This window comes from Symphalangus syndactylus, chromosome 24 (assembly GCF_028878055.3).
Source record: "Symphalangus syndactylus isolate Jambi chromosome 24, NHGRI_mSymSyn1-v2.1_pri, whole genome shotgun sequence".
NCBI classification, from domain to species: domain Eukaryota; kingdom Metazoa; phylum Chordata; class Mammalia; order Primates; family Hylobatidae; genus Symphalangus; species Symphalangus syndactylus.
Genome location: NC_072446.2, coordinates 20,341,430 through 20,360,062, shown reverse-complemented (window position 1 = coordinate 20,360,062; position 18,633 = coordinate 20,341,430). Strand labels below are relative to the sequence as shown.

Genomic DNA, 18,633 nt, shown 5'->3' with positions numbered 1-18,633 from the left:
ACTCAAACTTTAATAAGCAAAGAAGTAACTGTCACTCAGATTAACAGAGGGAGGAGGATGTTTAGTATTTTGTGGCTTGGACAGTGTTCCCATTTTGTCTGGGCTCACACATGATGACAGATGTGGTTTTGTTTTTGTCTTGCCCACCACAGTCAGAGTGGCCTTGTCTGATGTTGGTGTTTATTAGTCTCTACATTAATAAAAGCGATCGCTCATTGAACTCAATTTCTCCATCTCAGGCCCTTTATGTGAAACTGTGAACAACTGTGTATGCTCAACAGTAGAACAGCATACCTACCTGTGGGCCAGCCCAGTTCCTAGCAACGCCAAGACCCAGCTAATCATGGCTGCTAGCTGTCAGGGGCTGCTTTCCTCTTTCTCTGCTAGTTGGCCACCGGCCCTCTCCCTCTCTATCGTAGTATCTGCTGCTACAAACGCCACCCTTGGAATCGCACTGGAATTCACTTCTCTAATTGACTTCTTAATTTAATTCACTTCTCTAGTTGACTGCCCTTGGAATCGCATTGGAATTCACTTCTCTAATTAAAGACTAATTAGTTACAATTGTGATACATGCTAGCTGAGAAAACAGAAACCTAATTGTGGGAGTAGGGAGAAGGGGAAATCAGAGCTGGCTTCTAGGTGGAGGTGACTTTTAACTCGGGACTTAAAGAGTAGGAATTAACCAGAAATGGCAAAAAAAATCAATCTTGGTCAAGTGATCAATTCAACGAATATTGACTGAGGGCTTGCCATGAGCTCTGTGCTGACAATCCATGGGCTGTTTTGTTTACTTTCACAGCCCTCTGATTACATAATGAGAGCTAACAGTGACAGCTCGAAATGGCTTCCATGTAGGAGCCCACTGAAGCCCACTGAAGCCTGGCTCGAACCATCAGAGATGAGTTCTATCATCACTTTCATTTTACTATTGTGGAAATGGAAACACAGTGTAAGTAACCTCTCCAAGGTCACATGGTCAGCAAGTGGTACAGCCAGGATATGAACCCAAGCAGTCTGTCTCAGGACCCCAGACTCTTCATTACCAAACCTGTTCCCTGTTTATTTTTTAATTTTTATTTATTTTCGAGATGGACACTCGCTCTGTCGCCCAGGCTGGAATGCAATGGCGCAATCTCTGCTCACTGCAATCTCCACTCACTGCAACCTCCACCTCCCAGGTTCAAGCGATTCTCTTGCCTCAGCCTCCCGAGTAGCTGGGATTACAGGCACCTGCCACCATGCCTGGCTAATTTTTGTATTTTTAGTAGAGATAGGGTTTCACCACATTGGCCAGGCTTGTCTCGAACTCCTGACCTTGTGATCCGCTCACTTTGGCCTCCCAAAGTGTTGGGATTACAGGCACGAGCCACCACACCCAGCCCCCTCTCTGTTTATTTTTATCCTCACTTTGAAATGAATGTAATGTAATTTGCCATGGTCATGGGGTTCCTAAGGCCTTATGCAGCCAAGATTCAAACTCAGGGACCTGACTCCAAAGCCCCGTGATTTGAAGCCCTGAACTTAGAAAATGCACATGGGATATATTTCCACCAGCATCCACATTTAATTTTATGGCTCCCATATGAAAGTCCTTAAATCATATGCCAGACAACGGGCAGCTTTCAAAGCTAGCAGGCAGATAATAAATTTTACTTTAAACCCAAGTATTATCAGGCAGAGAAGACATAGGAGAAGAGCGAGAAACGGTTTGGCTTAATCAAGGACAAACAAGTCTGGAAAATGTCCAGATGAGGATATCTGCAGAAATCTACCATTTGGGGGGTTGGACTGTGGTCTTGAGTAGTGAATAATTCTCCAACCTGGCTGACATCCAGAATCCCCCAGGAGCTTGTTAAAAATACAGATACCTGAGCCTCGGCTCCAGACATTCAGATTCAGGAGGTGGAGCCCGGGCACCGGTATCCTTAACAAGCTCCCAGGGGATCTTGGTCCATAGGCAGGTCTGGGAACTGCCAGTCAATGGAAACTTGAAGCACAATAGGAGGAATTGCACCCATAAAACCAATCTAATAAGTGTAAAAAAGAAAAGAATGCAGAATTCTGCTTGTTTAGTTGGCACAGAGGCAGGAACCATCAGGAGGAGCAGCTGAGTCAGGCAGAGACAACGCATGCTGCAGATCTCACCATCCTTTCGCCACCTGTTTATTAGTCTCTACGTTAATAAAAGCGATCGCTCATTGAACCCAATTTCTCCATCTCAGGCCCTTAATGTGGATTATCGCAGAATTCTCACAATAACCCAATGATGATTAGGTATTATAACCTCTTTTTACAGATGGGGACTGTTAAGTGAGAGGGAGAGTAAATGATTTGCCCCCAGCCTAGGGCTGCTAGGTGGTGGATTGGGATGTAAGTCCAACAGTCTGTCTCTGAGCTTGTGGCTCCCTTCAGCACTGTGCAGGGGAGGGCTCTGTATGTCAGGCACAAACAGGACTCCAGGACTGGCCTGAGCATTCAGGGCACAACAAAACTCAGGCATGGCAAGATCCAATGATCGCAGGGCTGTGGAAATGCTAAGAGGAGGGCGAACTTCTTTGAACAAAGAAATAGAAGTGCTGGGTGCCGTGGCTCATGTCTGTAATCCCAGCACTTTGGGAGCCTGAGATGGGAGGATCATTTTAGCCCAGGAGTTCAAGACCAGCCTGTGCAACATAGCAAAACCTTATCTCTATAAATAATTTAAAAATTGGCTGGATGTGGTGGTGCAGGCCTGTAGTCCCAGCTACTTGGGAGGCTGAGGTGGGAGGACTACTTGAGCACAGGAGATCAAGGCTGCAGTGAGCCATGACTGCACTACTGCACTCCAGCCTGAGCAACAGAGCAAGACTCTGTCTCAAAAAACAAAACAAAGAAACAAACAAAAAAACTAGGAGGACAAAAAAGGGAGCCGTTATTTGGTTGTGAGGTCAGCTTTACTGATGTATATGAGATTTGAGCAGTTGTTCACACACAAGAAATAATAAGTACCTCAGTGCTGGGATACAGTGGTGAACAGGAGCGGGGCTTACAGGTCAGTGATGGAGATAGGCCTTAAAGTCATTCCTCTATTAATCATTTAAATATGGGACATGACCTGATCTAGGAAAAGAGTGAGTGGTGCAGGGAAGGGGTCTTTGAGAAAATGCCCTTAAGCCCAGCTCTGATGTAAGAATTAAGGCAGTTCCAGGCAGAAGGAACAACGCAGGCAAGGTCTGAGCCTGGAGGAAATGTGCCTCATTCCAGAAACAGAAAGGAGTTCATCATGGCTGCTGCAATATAGAGGGGAGAGAAGGGGAGTGTCCCCAAGAAGAAGGCAGACCCTTTTTTGTGAAGATTGTCATGAAACTTAAGGTCTTGAGGTGGAGTTGGCATCAGCCAGGCCAAGGTGGGAAATTTCAGGCAAAGGAAAAAGCATCAGCGAAGGCTCAGAGCCCAGAAAGAAGCATGGCCCCAAGTAAAAAGTGTGGGCCTGGAAGCCTCCCACACGCAGGGCATCCATTTTTATATGGCTCCCACCCACTGTGAGAGGTACCGGGATTTTGGTTTTCGAGGACAAGAAAGCAAACACCGTCCTCACGAAGAAGACCACTAGGATAAGGGGCAAAACACATGTCCCAGGACTGTCATGAAGTTCCGACGGGACCTTGGCCATGTCCCTTCCCCAAAGGCAGCTTTGCTTGGTCCTGGTGCAAAATAATTAGGTCCTACCAGGCCCACCTTTAAGGGTTTTCTGGTTTTCACCTTTTCTTGGTGACTTCCTTTGAGATGGGAATGAAGATAAACTCAGGAGACAGTGGCAAGATCTCAACATACTTTTGTTAAGGTTTGTGAGGGGATCAGTTTTATTGTATTTCAAAATGTCTACTGTTTAAAAAACTCAGTAGAAACATTATTTTGGATGCATTAAGAAAAAACCCCACAAAGCTTGGCTTATTGAGAAAAAAATTCAAACATCACCCTAGTAGATACCTCATAAGGGGAAAGTTGTTTCCTTTTTTTTGAAAAGGAATCTCACTCACTCTGTTGCCCAGTGGGGAGTGCAGTGGCACTATCACTGCAGCCTCCGCTTCCTGGGTTTAAGAGATTCTCGTGCCTTGGCCTCCAAAGTAGCAGGGATTATAGGCGTGTGCCCCATGCCTGGCCAATTTTTGTATTTTTACTAGAGATGAGGTTTCACCATACTGGCCAGGCTGGTCTTGAAATCCTGACCTCAAGTGATCCGCCTCGGTCTCCCAAAGTGCTGGGACTACAGGCGTGAGCCACTGCGCCTGACCCTGACATCCGATGCTCCTCACTCTTCAGCTCCAGACTATTGGGTAAACATTCTCTGAGAATAAGCTAGAAGAACCTTATGGACTCAGTCAGGCTCAGAGATGTATTGTTTGGCAACAAAGTTTTATATTTGGAAAATTTCACATTTTCAGCTTCTCTGAAAAACTGAAATATCTGACTGGCTGGATCCAAAGAACAGTTGCACTTTTGGATGAGGCATGTGTGATTTCTCCACTTCACCACAGTCCCTACCACTCTCTAACACCTCCCGCAAAGACAACTTCTCTCATTTACACTACCTGCCCCACCCCTGTTCTAGAAACTTCCCTGGAATATAAGACCATATAATATGTAGGTGTATGTTTTTTTTTTATACTTACCTTGAGAATCTTTCTGTGACTACACACAGGTCCAACTCTCCTCCTTTCCAAAGCTAAGTCATATTCCATTGTTGGAATCTTTGATATTTATTTATTTAAATCCCTCTTTATTTTTATTTTATTTAAGAAACAGGGTCTAACTTGTCACCCAGGCTGGAGTGGTATGATCATAGCTCACTGCAGCCTCAAACTCCTGGGCTCAAACGATCCTCCTGCCTTAGCCTCCTGAGCAGCTAGGACTACAAGTGTGTGCTATCATGCCTGGATAATTTTTAAAATTTAATGTAGAGGTGGGGTCTTGCTATGTTGACCAGGCTGGTCTTGAACTCCTGGCCTCAAGTGATCCTCCAGCCTTGCCCTCACAAAGGGCTGGGATTACAGGTGTGAGCCACTGCACCTGGCCATACCTAACTCTCTCGACGTATACATACAAAGGCTCCACTTTCTCTATAGTACATGCTGTAAATGAATATCCTTGTACATTTGTTTATGAAGTTTTTTATTTCTATTTTTTTGAGACAGAGTCTCCCTCTGTTGCCCAGGCTGGAGTGCAGTGGCACGATCTCAGCTCACTGCAACCTATGCCTCCCAGGTCCAAGCAATTCTCCTGCCTTAGCCTCCTGAGTAGCTGGTATTACAGGCACGTGACACCACACCGGGCTAGTTTTCATATTTTTTGTAGAGAAGGTGTTTTGCCATATTGGCAAGGCTGGTCACGAACTCCTCACCTCAGGTGATCCACCCGCCTCGGCCTCTGAAAGTGCTGGGATTACAGGCGTGAGCCACCATGCCTGGCCTGTTCATGAAGTTTTATAGAATGAATACCTAGCCGTAGACTTACTGGATAAATGTCTTTATGTACATTTTAAAACTAAGAAATTTTAAATTTAAGATTTGAAAGCTATCACAAAATTGTCCAGGTTATAAGAATTTATATCCCTAGAAAATGAAATCAGTGTCCTTCCCCAAGCCTTGTTTTGATTTGCATTTTTGTAATCACTCTGGTGACCAAACCTCCCTTTATGTCCAATCGTTCCCTGTAAATCATCCATTGACCTTTCCACTTTGCACTTTTTTTTTTTGAGACGAAGTCTGGCTCTTGTCCCCCAGGCTGGAGTGTGATGGCACGATCTCGGTTCAATGCAATCTCTGCCTCCTGGGTTCAAGCAATTCTCCTGCCTTGGCACCCCGAGTAGCTGGGATTACAGGCACCTGCCACCACGCCCAGCTAATTTTTGTATTTTCAGTAGAGACAGGGTTTTACCATGTTGGCCAGGCTGGTATAGAACTCCTGACCTCAGGTGATCCACCCGCCTCAGCCTCCCAAAGTGCTGGGATTACAGGCATGAGCCACCGTGTCCAGCCTCCACTTTGTACTTTTTATCTCCTTTTACTGGTTTTAGCAGTTCTTTGTATAAGAGGGATTTAGGCCTTAATCATATATGCCACAAATTTTTCCCCAAGTTGATTGTCTTTAGACTTTGCATTTTACTTCGGAAAAAGTATAACTTCATTTGCAATCACATATATGATTCTTTTTCTTGGAGGGGGTGGTCCACAACCTGCCTTCTTTGGTAGGCATATTAATATATTTTTTAGAATCAAATGCCTTTAGCTAAGGAATACATTCTCTGTTTCCCCACAGGATCCAGTACTATCCCATAAATGAGCTACTTCATAATTTTAAGGTTATCTTCCTGCCCCTTAAGACAGATTACATAGGTATAACTGTGTGTGTGGGTGTTTGTGGGTATATTTCCTCTAGAACTTTTATGGTTTTCTTATGCACATTGAAATTTTTGACCCATCTGTAATTTATTTTTGGTGGAGTGAGTGTACACAACAGAGAACAGGGATGTTTTCCTGATCAGCAGCACAAGGGGGAGGAGATACCAATGCCAGTTTATAGATTTTTTTTTTAAAACAACAACATGCTTTTCGGCCCTTTACACAAGTAATGCAAACTCAAGGATTGTACCCATACTTCCACCACCCAAAACAACCACTTTTTTTTTTAATTGCAACGTATTTTCCGCTAGCCTTTTTTTCCCCCCATAGTATATAGATTTTTGTTTCAGAAATCTCTTTTTTGTCTGTTTTTTTGTAACATGTGACAACATTTATAACTGCTAACATTTAATGTTTTAACCTAGCAGCTCCCAAACCTGGCTGGGCAGCTGGCTTCCTGGTGGAGCTTGTTAAAAATAATGAATCAGCAACGCTAGGGGGTGGGCTCCGGGAATCCATATTTTTAACAAGTTCCATGGACGTGTTTGAGACGCAGCCAGGCCAACTCTGGCCGACTCCCCCATGCTTCAGCTGTACCTGTGATTGTCTGGGTCTCCGAGGTGATGGTTCTGGTGGTGGTCTGAGTCTGGGTGGCAGGCACTGTTTCCTCCGATACAAACTGGACCGTGCTGGGGGCTGCTGCGGATGTGCCCGTCAGCTGGCAGCCACTTTGCTTGTGAGCTACAAAGGCATCCAGGTTGTTAAACTGCTGCTTGCAGATGCCGCAGATATGGATGTCGGGAGTCAGCTCCACCAGCACCGTTGTGCCACCTGGAACTCCATGGGACAAAGGGAAAGTAACAGATTAATTCCAAACAGCTTTGAATTCTAATGCAAACCAGATTCATGGTAGGAAGAAAAGGCCTGGTGGCAGACATGGCTGGGTAGTGGCCCAATATCCACTCCACCTTTCTCTTCTTGCAAACAGCATCCTAATTGTGTCCTAGCAGCAAGGTATCATATTTCCACACAGAGATTTCTTGCCTTAGTTAAACCTGGGGAAAATTGAACATAATGTAAATATCTTAGAAATTTTCAGAAAATTGGCCAGGCACGGTGGCTCATGCCTGTAATCCTGGCACTTTGGGAGGCTGAGGCGGGCAGATCACCTGAGGTCAGGAGTTCGAGACCAGCCTGGCCAACATGGTGAAATCCTGTCTCTACTAAAAATACAAAAATTAGCTGGGCATGGTGGTGCGTGCCTATAATCCCAGCTACTCAGGAGGCTGAGGCAGGAGAATCACTTGAACCCAGCAGGTGGAGGTTGCAGCAAGCCGAGATTGCACCATTGCACTGGGGGACAAGAGTGAAACTCTGTCTCAAAAAAAGAAAAAATTTCTTAAAGAAAATTATGATGCACAATTTTATCCAACCATATATGCACAAAGGTAGTCTTGTATTATTTAACTTGGGGAAAATTGGAAATAATGTATAGCAACCATCCACGTGATGGTTCACGCTGCATTGTTACCCATCGGGCACTAGTGCCATTGTTTGCAAGAAAGTTATTTTATCAAAGATAAAAGGGATGTCCTGCACTTTGCAGAACCAGCAGCCACCTCCTATCCCAACTAAAAGGTAATTGTGAAAACTGATCCTCCTGCACATTTCCAAACATACTCACCCAAAACACGTACTATGAGAACCACTAGTCTAAATAATCTTGGTCCCCTACATACTTGTGAACTTCTCCAGCATACAGCTGGAGGAGTTTCTGGGAAAAGTTTGGCATTTGTGATGAAAAGGGAGCAGATGTGGCTAGCACTGTGCCCCTTTTCTTCTGGCTTTGGATGCAAATGTGATGGTGGGGCTTCTGCAGCCATCTTGTAACTATGAGAAAAATGCCAAGATCCCTATGGGCTCTGCCCTTTACTTCACTGATTCCCCTGATTCAACACTGCAATCAATCAATTCCAGATTTCATTAGGCCAATATAAAATTTGGGTTTCTGTTACTTGTAGCCACAATTCATTCCTAACTGGCAGGGACATTATTTCTTTTTCTTTCTTTCTTTTTTTTTTGAGACAGAGTCTTGCTCTGTCGCCCAGGTTGGAGTGCAGTGGTGCGATCTTGGCTCACTACAAGCTCTGCCTCCCAAGTTCACGCCATTCTCCTGCCCCAGGCTCCCAAGTAACTGGGACTACAGGCACCCGCCACCACGCTCAACTAATTTTTTGTATTTTTAGTAGAGATGAAGTTTCACCTGTTAGCCAGGATGGTCTCGATCTCCTGACCTCGTGATCTGCCCGCCTCGGCCTCCCAAAGTGCTGGGATTACAGGCATGAGCCACCACACCCAGCCGACATTATCTCTTGATACTAATCATATCAAGAATTAATACTGTATTAATACCTGCAAAGCACTTAGCATAGTATTTGGCACTGTATTAGAAGGTACTATATAAATAATTGCTCAGTAAAGACATAGCAGGTGGATCACGAGGTCAGGAGAGCAAGACCATCCTGGCTAACATGGTGAAACCCCATCTCTACTAAAAATATACAAAAAAAGTTAGCCGGGCATGGTGGCACAGACCTGTAATCCCAGCTACTAGAAAGGCTGAGGCAGGAGAATTACTTGAACCCGGAAAGCGCAGGTTGCAGTGAGCTGAGATTGTGCCACTGCACTCCAGCCTGGGCGACAGAGTGAGACTCCGTCTCACATAAAAAAAAAAAAAGAGAACTCGTGTTTATAAGAAAATTTAGAAGAAGCTTATAAAGAAGGGGAAAATCACTCAATATTTCCATCTCTGCCTACCATGAATAATATAAAATATTTTTTTCCATTAATTTTCTTTACACTTAAAAGTTGCATAACGTGGCTCACGCCTGTAATCCCAGCACTTTGGGAAGCCGAGACGGGTGGATCACAAGGTCAAGAGATCAAGACTATCCTGATGAACATGGTGAAACCCTGTCTCTACTAAAAATACAAAAATTAGCTGGGTGTGGTGGCACGTGCCAGTAATCCCAGCTACTCAGAAGGCTGAGGCAGGAGAATTGCTCGAACCTGGGAGGTGGAGGTTGCAGTGAGCCAAGATCATGCCACTGAACTTCCAGCCTGGTGACAGAGCGAGACTTCATCTCAAAAAAAAAAAAAAAAAAAAAGTTGCATAAGATCATAATATTGTAAATATTCAGATCATAGTATTGTAAAACTAATCCTTTTCCTAATTTTTTTTTTTTTTTTTTTTTTTTGAGACGGAGTTTTGCTCTTGTTGCCCAGGCTGGAGTGCAAGGGCACGATCTCGGCTCACTGCAACCTCTGCCTCCTGGGTTCAAGCGATTCTCCTGCCTCAGCCTCCGGAGTATCTGGGATTACAAGCGCCATCACCACGCCAGGCTAATTTTGTATTTTTAGTAGAAACGGGGTTTCTTCATGTTGGTCAGGCTGGTCTTGAACTCCCGACCTCATGTGATCCGCCCGCCTCGGCCTCCCAAAGTGCTAGGATTACAGGCGTGAGCCACCGTGCCTGGCCCTTTTTCCTAAACATTGTATAAACATTGTGCTATATCATTAAAATCTCTTCATATACATATGATTATTTAATGGCAATACATTATTCCATGGTGTCCATGCATCATAATCTTCTCAGCAACAATAAGGTATTTACATAATTTCCAATTTTTCCCAAGTTAAATGATACAAGGCTACCTTTGTGCATATATGGTTAGATAAAATTATGCCTCATAATTTTCTGAAAATTTCTACGATATTTACATTATGTCCAATTTTCCCCAGGCCTAGCTAAGACAAGAAATCTCTGTTCGTAAATACAATTTGGTTGACTTGCTAAGGAGACTGGGCTGACCACTGTGATAAGCCATCTTGCAGGGATACGCTTAAGCACTTTGCAATCAATGAATGGAAGGAACCAAACCTTTTCTTCTCTGGCAGCTACTGAGATACCCATGGAACTAACAAGGAAACAAGGAAGTGAGACATGAAGTAGCTTGCATTGCTGACGATTCCTTCATGATGGAACAGGACTGACACCCAGAATGAAAAGATTTTAATAACAAATAATGTCACTGGTATGCGGAAAGTGCAAAAGTAATGACATAGACCTTCGTTAGAATCTTGACACTGTCACTTAACAACAGTGACTTTGAGCGTGGGTTTTCTCATCTGAAAAATGAGAGAAGAGAGGTTTCTAATTCATGGTTTCCGTTTGTTTGTTTTTAATTTCTCCAAGAAAAAACACGGGCTTGTTATGAGAATTAAATGGGATGGTGCTCATACCAGCACAGTCCCCCCTCCCCACCAGTCCCCCAGCATGTTACCTGCTGGGGTTCTTACTGAGGTACACTATTTAAACATGGACATATCTGGGCCCCACCTAGGAGATACTGAGTCATAACAGGGTGGGGTGGGGAGGATGGTGTTTAGGAAAATCTGTGCTTTTCATAGTAATGCAAGGAATACCCCGCCAAGTTTGGGACCCAGTGTCTCCCAAACTGTTAACAGTAGCAGCTAACAAGCTGGGAGCTTACTATGTGCCAGATTTTCTGCAAACCCCTGGTAGACGGGTTCTCAAACTTCAAGTGCTTCAGAGTTGCCCAGGCAGCTACGAAAGACAGCGGATCCCCAGCCCCACCCCCGAGATTGAATGGGTGGGGCCCAGAAAGCTGTTTTAAAATACACGCTCTCGCTCCCAGATGGCTGGTTGCACTCAGTCTCTGGACCACACTTTGGGAAACAATGCACCGGGAGAAACCAGGGACTTGAAAAACGCTGATGTCCTCCTCGGTTAAATAAAAATTGAACCCCAAACCCAAATAAAGCGATCACGGCCCCGTTTGCCATTCAGACCTCCACCCTTAATGTGGAAAAGGCTTTGCAATGAGCCGGCAGGACCTCGTGAGACCCGGTGATTCCCCCAATCTCCAGGCTCTAATTTTGAGCCACTGAGGCAGAAGTTTTCCCATCAGTGTTGCCCCGTTTACCCCGGATTCCTCCCTTTCTCCCGCCCGCCCCAAACTCCGCCTGGTGGGGCGGGAATGCCCTTAGGGGGTGGCGATTGTCTGAACGGCGTGCCCTCCCCCACCGTTCCCTTCCAAGGGGTCTCGCAAGGCTGGAGAGCGCCCCCCGTCTTGCGCCAGGTCGGGTGCGCCCCCACCCCAAGCCCACTCCGGCGCCCCCTGCACCGCGCGCCCGCCGCGGTCCCCGAGACGCGGCTCCGAGCCGTCACCCCGATTTCGGGGCCCCGGGCCTGCTCGCTGCGTCGCAGACGTGCTTGGGCCCGGGCCCCGGAGCGCGCACTGGGCCCCGGAGCGCGCACTGCTCCCGGAAAAGCACTTACTTTGCACCGAGCCCGCGAAGCTCTCGCCCTCGCTGCTCGCGTTCATGGCCGCAGACTGGGAGGTCCCCGGCCGGCCGGGATGCCAAAGTGGGGCACGCTGATCTACATGGTGCAAGGACTTTTCCTTTTATTTTTCCACACCCCCCCACCCTGCCTTCTCCCAACTCTGCGAGGCGGGGAGGACGGATGTAAAGCAAGCTGCACTTCCGCTGCCTAGAGGGCGCTGGCCGGGCCCGGCGCCCCAACCTGGCTTTGCAGCAGCGGCTCCCCGGGGAAGCGGCGGGCGAATCCCGAGGCCCAGGCCCGCGGAGCACCCCCAACGGCCCCGGGGAGCTGGATGGCCACGCGCGTCCCGGCGTGCTGGGCGACCGCGGGTGGCGAGGGATGCGCCCCTGCCCGCACTCCGCGTTCTCCGCGGACGCGATTGGCCTCCCCGGCTCGGGGCGCCTTTTGCACCTGCAGCCCCAGGCGTCGGGCCCCCAGCGCGGCCGTGCAGCAGCGCTGCTCCTGGCACGCCTGGGTGGTTTGCGGGGAGACCCGCGTGCGGCTGCCGTTGTGGGGTGGGTGCGCGGGGCGCGGCAGGCTCCGGAGAAACCCAGCTTGGGCGTCAGCGCTGGGCAAATCAGCAGAGCGCTGGGCGGGTCCCCTGCCCCGCTAGGGAGACTGAGAGGACCGCGAAGAGCTGGGGTCGTAGCGCGAAGGGACCCCTGCTCCAGGAGCTGCCAACTTTATCGTGCATCGCAGTCGCCTGAAAGGCTTGTTAGAACACACGCTGCTGGGCCCACCCCAGCGTTTCTGCTTCAGTAGGTCTGGGGCGAGGCCTGAGAACGAGCATTTCTAAGTTCCCAGGTGATGCCCCTAGTGTTGGTAGGAGTCCACACTCTGAGGACAGTGCCCTCTCTGCTCTGTCCCTCATGTCTTACTACTACTGTCTTCCCCCGGGCTCCTGCGTCAGCCCTATTGTCTCTCTCCCGACCCTCCCAAGCCTCAGACCTCTCCAGTCTCGAGGGATTTGCACACAGAGTCTGCCCTGCTTCTGAAGGTCAGCATTCAAATTCACACTCCGGGATGCCATGCTTGGCCTAATCTAATCATTCTAATATTGCAGCCCCCTCCTCCTCCTCCAACCACTCCCTGCCTCCTTTCCTATTTTTTTCTTTTTCTTTTCTTTCTTTTCTTTTCTTTTTTCTTTTCTTTCTCTCTGCCTCTTTCTTTTCTTTCCTTTCCTCCTTCCTTCCTTCCTTCTTTCCTTTCTTTTTTTAGAGAGGGGGTCTTGCTCTGTCTCTCACGCTGGAACAGTGGTCGGATCCTAGCTCATTGCAGCCTCCAACTCCTGGGCTCAAGCGATCCTCCCTACAGGCGTGGGCCACCACCCTGGCTCACTTTTTAATTTTTATTTTTGCAGAGATGTTGCCCAGGCTGGTCTCGAATTCCTGGCCTCAAGCGATCCTCCTTCATCAGCCTCCCAAAGTGCTGGGGTTACAGGTGTGAGCCACCATGCCTGGCCTGCTTTGTCCTTAAAAGGTGTTACATGGAACATATTATGTATCTCGAGTATATCTGCTTAAGATAGATATAATTTAGTTGTATATTATCTGTGTTCTCCTCCCCCTTATTTTCAGTAAGTCCCTGTAAAAATGGGGATTAAAAAAATCTCTTTGCTTCACTGATGCAGTCCAGTGACTTGGCTGGTGCCTGACACATAGTAGGCTTAGTAAATATGGCTTGTATAATGAATGGGATTTCCCCTGCTGCTTCCTCTAAGGCTTGGTTTCTGCCTGCAGCAGCTGTTTATTCTCAAGTGTTTGTGATGTGCCAGGCACTGGGCTAGCCGCTGGAGGTAGACCAGGGAAGCAATCAACATGAAATAATCAAATCAGTACTGTAAATATATATATATATATGTATATATATATATATAAAACTTCCTTTTTTTTAACCTTAAGTTCTGGGATACATGCGCAGAACATGCAGGTTTGTTACATAAGTATACATGTGCCATGGTGGTTTGCTGCACCTATCAACCCATCACCTAGGTTTTAAACCCCACATGCATTAGGTATTTGTCCTAATGCTCTCCCTCCCCTTGCCCCCCACCCCCGACAGGCCCTGGTGTGTGATGTTCCCCTCCCTGTGTCCATGTATTCTCAATAGTTTGCTAGTGATAAGGGCTCCAAAGACCATAAAATGGGGCTGTAATAGTGGCTGTAGAACTGGTCATGGTAGGCCTTTCTGAGCAGGTAATATCTGAACAAGGAGCCGGGGAGGATGCAGCCATGTAAGGATGAGGTGGGAGCAATTCCAGCCTGAGGAACTGGTGGGAGCAAAAGCCCTGGGGCAGGAATGAGCTAGATGTAACTGGCTGTGGCCCGCCCGTCCCACTGCAGATCACACGACTCTCACCCTGCATTGCCCAGGCAGCTCCACCAGGCTTCTTGCTGTTGTTCAAACAAGCCCAACCCAGGGACTCTGCATCTGCTCCTCCCTCTGCCTGGATTGCTTTCCTGGTCTTTGCAGGACTGGCTATTTTAGGTCATCCAGCATCAAATGAAATGTCACCTTCCCAGAGAGACCTTTCCTGTGTCTTACCTAAAGTACTCACTCCCCCTGCGACTCTGCCACATCACCTTCATGATACCTGTCAACTAACATGACCCAGCAGGGCACCGCAGCTTACGGCAATATTTATTTTTTATTGCTTGATGAATGTTTACATATGTGCACACCTGGGGAGTCCCCATCTAAGACACACAACATTTCCAGCCCTGGTCGGCTCCCTCATGCACCTTCCCAGCCAATAATACTATTCTGGCTGGGCAAGGTGGTTCATGTCTGTAATCCCAGCACTTTGGGGAGGCTGAGGTGGGCGGATCACCTGAGGTCAGGAGTTTGAGACCAGCCTGGCCAATATAGTGAAATTCCATTTTCTTCATTACAAAAATTAGCCAGGCTTCGTGGTACATACCTGTAATCCCAGCTATTCCAGAGGCTGAAGCAGGAAAATTGCTTGAACCCAGGAGGTGGAGGTTGCAATGAGCTGAGATGGAGCCACTGCACTCCAGCCTGGGTGACAGAGTGAGACTGTCTCAAAAAAATATAAATAAATAAATAAATAAGTAAATAAAATTATATTATTCCCACTATCCAATCTTGCAGAGGTCACCATTCTAACTTTTGTTGTCACGATTCCTTTTGTTGAGAGCAATATATCTCACATTTGCCTGAAGAGAAGAAACATCTGGAAGGCTCGCTAAAGAATGAGTTCTTGGGTCCCACGCCAGGCTTACTGCATCAGAATTTTCTGGGGTAAGACCTGGTAATCTGCAAATATCTCAAAAGTGCCCCAGGTAATTCTTATCATGATGTAAGTCTGGGCCTTGCTGGTTTGGTGGTTAAGTGTGTAGGTCCTGGAGTTAGGCTATTCCACTGCCATGCAAATCCTGGAGTTGCTGAACTAGAATTAGTTGCTTAGCCTTGAATAGGAAATTCAACTGCTCTGTGTCCCTGTTTTCTGTAGCTTGGAGATAATAGTAGCACCTAGTTCATTAAGTTGTTTTGTAGGAGGAACCAATCAATATCTGTAAAGTGCTTCGAATAGTGCCTGACTCATATAACTCGGCATAAATCCTAGCTATTACTATCTTTTATTTATTTTTGCTTATTATCTGTCTCCCTACCATGTAAGCTCCAGGAGGGCATGGACCTGGCCTGTTCTATTTACCTTGTATCCTCTGGGGCCTAGAACAGAGCCTGGCACACAGGCATCCTCAGTTCATTTTTTGTTGTGAAATGATTTCGTGCATGTTTCCATGAGCTCCATTTTAACCTTTTGCTACTGTGTCCAGCCAACCTTCTCTATTACACATCTTGACCACTGCAACAGTCTTTTTCTGGTCTTCTGGTCTGAAAATGTCCTATTTTCATTTCTTATTTTTCTTTCTATACTTTTAAAAGATGTTATTTTTTAACATAAGCTCCATCAAGGTCAACACACTCTTATTTATTTAGAGACAGAGTCTCGCTCTGTTACCCAGGCTGGAGTGCAGTGGTGCGATCTTGGCTCACTGCAACCTCCACTTCCCAGGTTCAAGCGATCCTCCCACCTCAGCCTCCTGAGTAGCTGGGATTACAGGTGTGTGCCACCACGCCCAGCTAATTTCTTTGTATTTTTGGTAGAGACGGGGTTTCACCGTGTTGGCCAGGCTGGTCTCAAACTCCTGGCCTCAAGTGATCTGCCTACCTTGGCCTCCCAAAGTGCTGGAATTACAGGTGTGAACCACTGCACTCGCCCTATACTTGTTTTTTTTATTGCAAAAGTATTAGAAATTGTTGGTTAGAATTTGAAAAAAAATACAGGAAAACATAAAATAAAACCCGCTTATAATTCACTATGCAGAAATAACATTTTGATTGATGAATTTGTGTGTGTGTGTTGTATGTGTGCACACACACACATATAAATCATATTCATATATTTTATAAAAATGTAATTACAGCTTACGTGTTTTTCACCTCCACATGAAATATACATGGCTATCTGAGATCTCACCAACCAGAGATATATACTTATATCTTTATGTACTGCATGTCTATATCTGTATAGGCTTTTTTCTGTAGAAATGTAATAGAATGAACCATATGAATTGCTGATATATTTATTTTTTACTTAAAAATGGTAATTTTATATGGTTCAAAGCGATATGTACTCATAATATTAATATTATACTTCTTTCTTTTTTTTCTTGAGGTGAAGTCTCACTCTGTCACCCAGGCTGGAGTGCAGTGGTGCAATCTCAGCTCACTGCAACCTCTACCTCCTGGGTTCATGAGATTCTTCTGCCTCAGCCACCTGCATAGCTAGGATTACAGGTGCCTGCCACCAGCCTGGCTAATTTTTTGTTTTTAGTAGAGATGGGGTTTCACCATGTTGCCTAGGCTGGTCTTGAACTCCTGACCTCAAGTGATCTGCCTGCCTCAGCCTCCCAAAGTGCTGGGATTACAGGTGTGAGCCACCACGCCCGGCCAATTTTTGTATTTTTATTAGAGACAGGGTTTGTTATGTTGGCCAGGCTGGTCTCGAATGCCTGACCTCATGCTCCGCCTGCCTCGGCCTCCTAAAGTGCTGGGATTACAGGCATGAGCCACCACGCCTGGCCTCAAATTTTTTAATATAATTCCTAATTTATAGCTCAGCACATGGCCTCCTGAAAAGAGACTTTTCCCAGCTTCCTTTGTAGCTAGGCATCGCTATATGACTAAATTCTGACAACGTAAATGAAATGTGATGCAGCTTCTGGGGAAATATCCTAAAATAACAGTTGGCATATGCTGTTTGTCCCTTCTTCTTTATCTCTTCCTCTTTTCCTTGCTTGGGATGAGGATATGATGGCTGGAGCTCCAGCTGCCATTTTGGACTATGAGAATGAGGCGATACTCTAGGTATGGCAGAATGGTGAGCTGGAAGGAGCCCAGGGCTGTAACTTCTTTGTGGAACTTCCAACTGGATTGCCTATTTCCAGACACCATACATGAGAAATGCAGTTTTTTCAGCTATTGTTATTTGGGGTGGAGGAATGTTTCTTTCACATGCACCTGAATCAAATCTTATTCTAACACAATGCTATGCAAACTATTCCACAATTGGCTTTTGATCTTGATTTGGTGGGTTGCATTAGAATCACCTGAGAAATTATTAAATATCCTAACCCCTCTCCTTCAGAAGGATTGGGATGAGGCCTGGGTATCTGTATGCTTGACAGTCTTTTTGGATTGTTCAATCAGCACTTGGTGCTTGTAAACCTCTGCTCCCTACCATTAGTTTTAATGGTCACATAATATTTCATTATAGGATTGCATCATAATTTATTTACTATGTTACTGGATGTTTGTTAATGATTTTTTTTTTTTTTTTTTTTTGAGACGGAGTCTTACTCTGTCACCCAGGCTGGAGTGCAGCGGTGTGATCTTGGCTCACTGAAACCTCCGCCTCCCAGGTTCAAACAATTCGCCTGCCTCAGCCTCCCGAGTAGCTGGGAGTACAGGCATGTGCCACCACGCCCGGCTAATTTTTTATATTTTTAGCAGAGATGGGGTTTCACCATGTTGGCCAGGCTGGTCTCGAACTCCTGACCTTGTGAACTGCCTGCCTCAGCCTCCCAAAGTACTGAGATTACAGGCGTAAGTCACAGCCCTGCTGTTAATGATTTTTTAGATATCATAAGTAACACACCATAGTAGCTTTTTTAATAGCTTTTTTAATTGGCCTGTGTGAACACATTATTTCTCTATGCCAGCCATCCTGAAGAGCTGCCAGAATAACTTGTTTCAACACCATGTGGAAGGGCTTTTTCTTCCTTTTTTCGGATTATTTTTTTCAATGTGGATTCTATCCAGATCTATTTCTCAGTAAGAATCACAGTTCTTGAAAAGTTAACAGCCTTTGTTTGACTAGAAAGCTCACGATTTCTTCTGTTCTCAAGTTTTTGACCACTTCTCATTTAATAGATAAAATATAATATAGAAATGGCAAATGTCTTGCAGGGTGCAGACATACTGGTAATCCTACTCCATGTTCTAAATCTAGCAACTAAAATAAATTTGAATTTGTTACCAGTGCTTAAAAGTTGATGTATTTCTCATAAGAATTGGGATTTATAGCTTTTTGCAAAAATGGAAGGATCTGGCAAATCTGGGCCTGGATTGTCACCTGGTAACCCTTGGCTGGGCCCGAGAAGCTCCTGTGGATGAAGCCCAGCCTCTCTGATTTACCCCAGTCCCCACTCCTCCCTGTTATTCTTAATAACAAGGCTGAGAATCAGTTTCCATCATTCATTGCCTCCGTGAGCCATATTGAATTTAACCAAAATTTGCAACATGTTTCTGATAGAA

At 46.0% G+C, this 18,633-nt stretch overlaps 1 protein-coding gene across 7 annotated transcripts in view; it reads right to left on the bottom strand.

The window, feature by feature from the left end:
- The window catches only part of ZFP64 (ZFP64 zinc finger protein), a 114,987-nt gene extending 102,250 nt beyond the window's left edge, over positions 1–12,737 (bottom strand). Inside the window, exons 1-2 of one of the 7 annotated variants that reach the window (XM_063634207.1) lie at positions 11,746–12,737; positions 6,981–7,220 (exon numbers count right to left, since the gene is read on the bottom strand). In XM_063634207.1, coding sequence (XP_063490277.1) covers positions 6,981–7,220; positions 11,746–11,791 — 286 coding nt within the window. In that variant the 5' untranslated portion in view covers positions 11,792–12,737. The remainder of the gene's footprint in view (positions 1–6,980; positions 7,221–11,745) is intronic. The other 6 variants (XM_055265648.2, XM_063634205.1, XM_055265650.2 and 3 more) reach the window with 6 other exon arrangements.
- Positions 12,738–18,633: the final 5,896 nt, after the last annotated feature.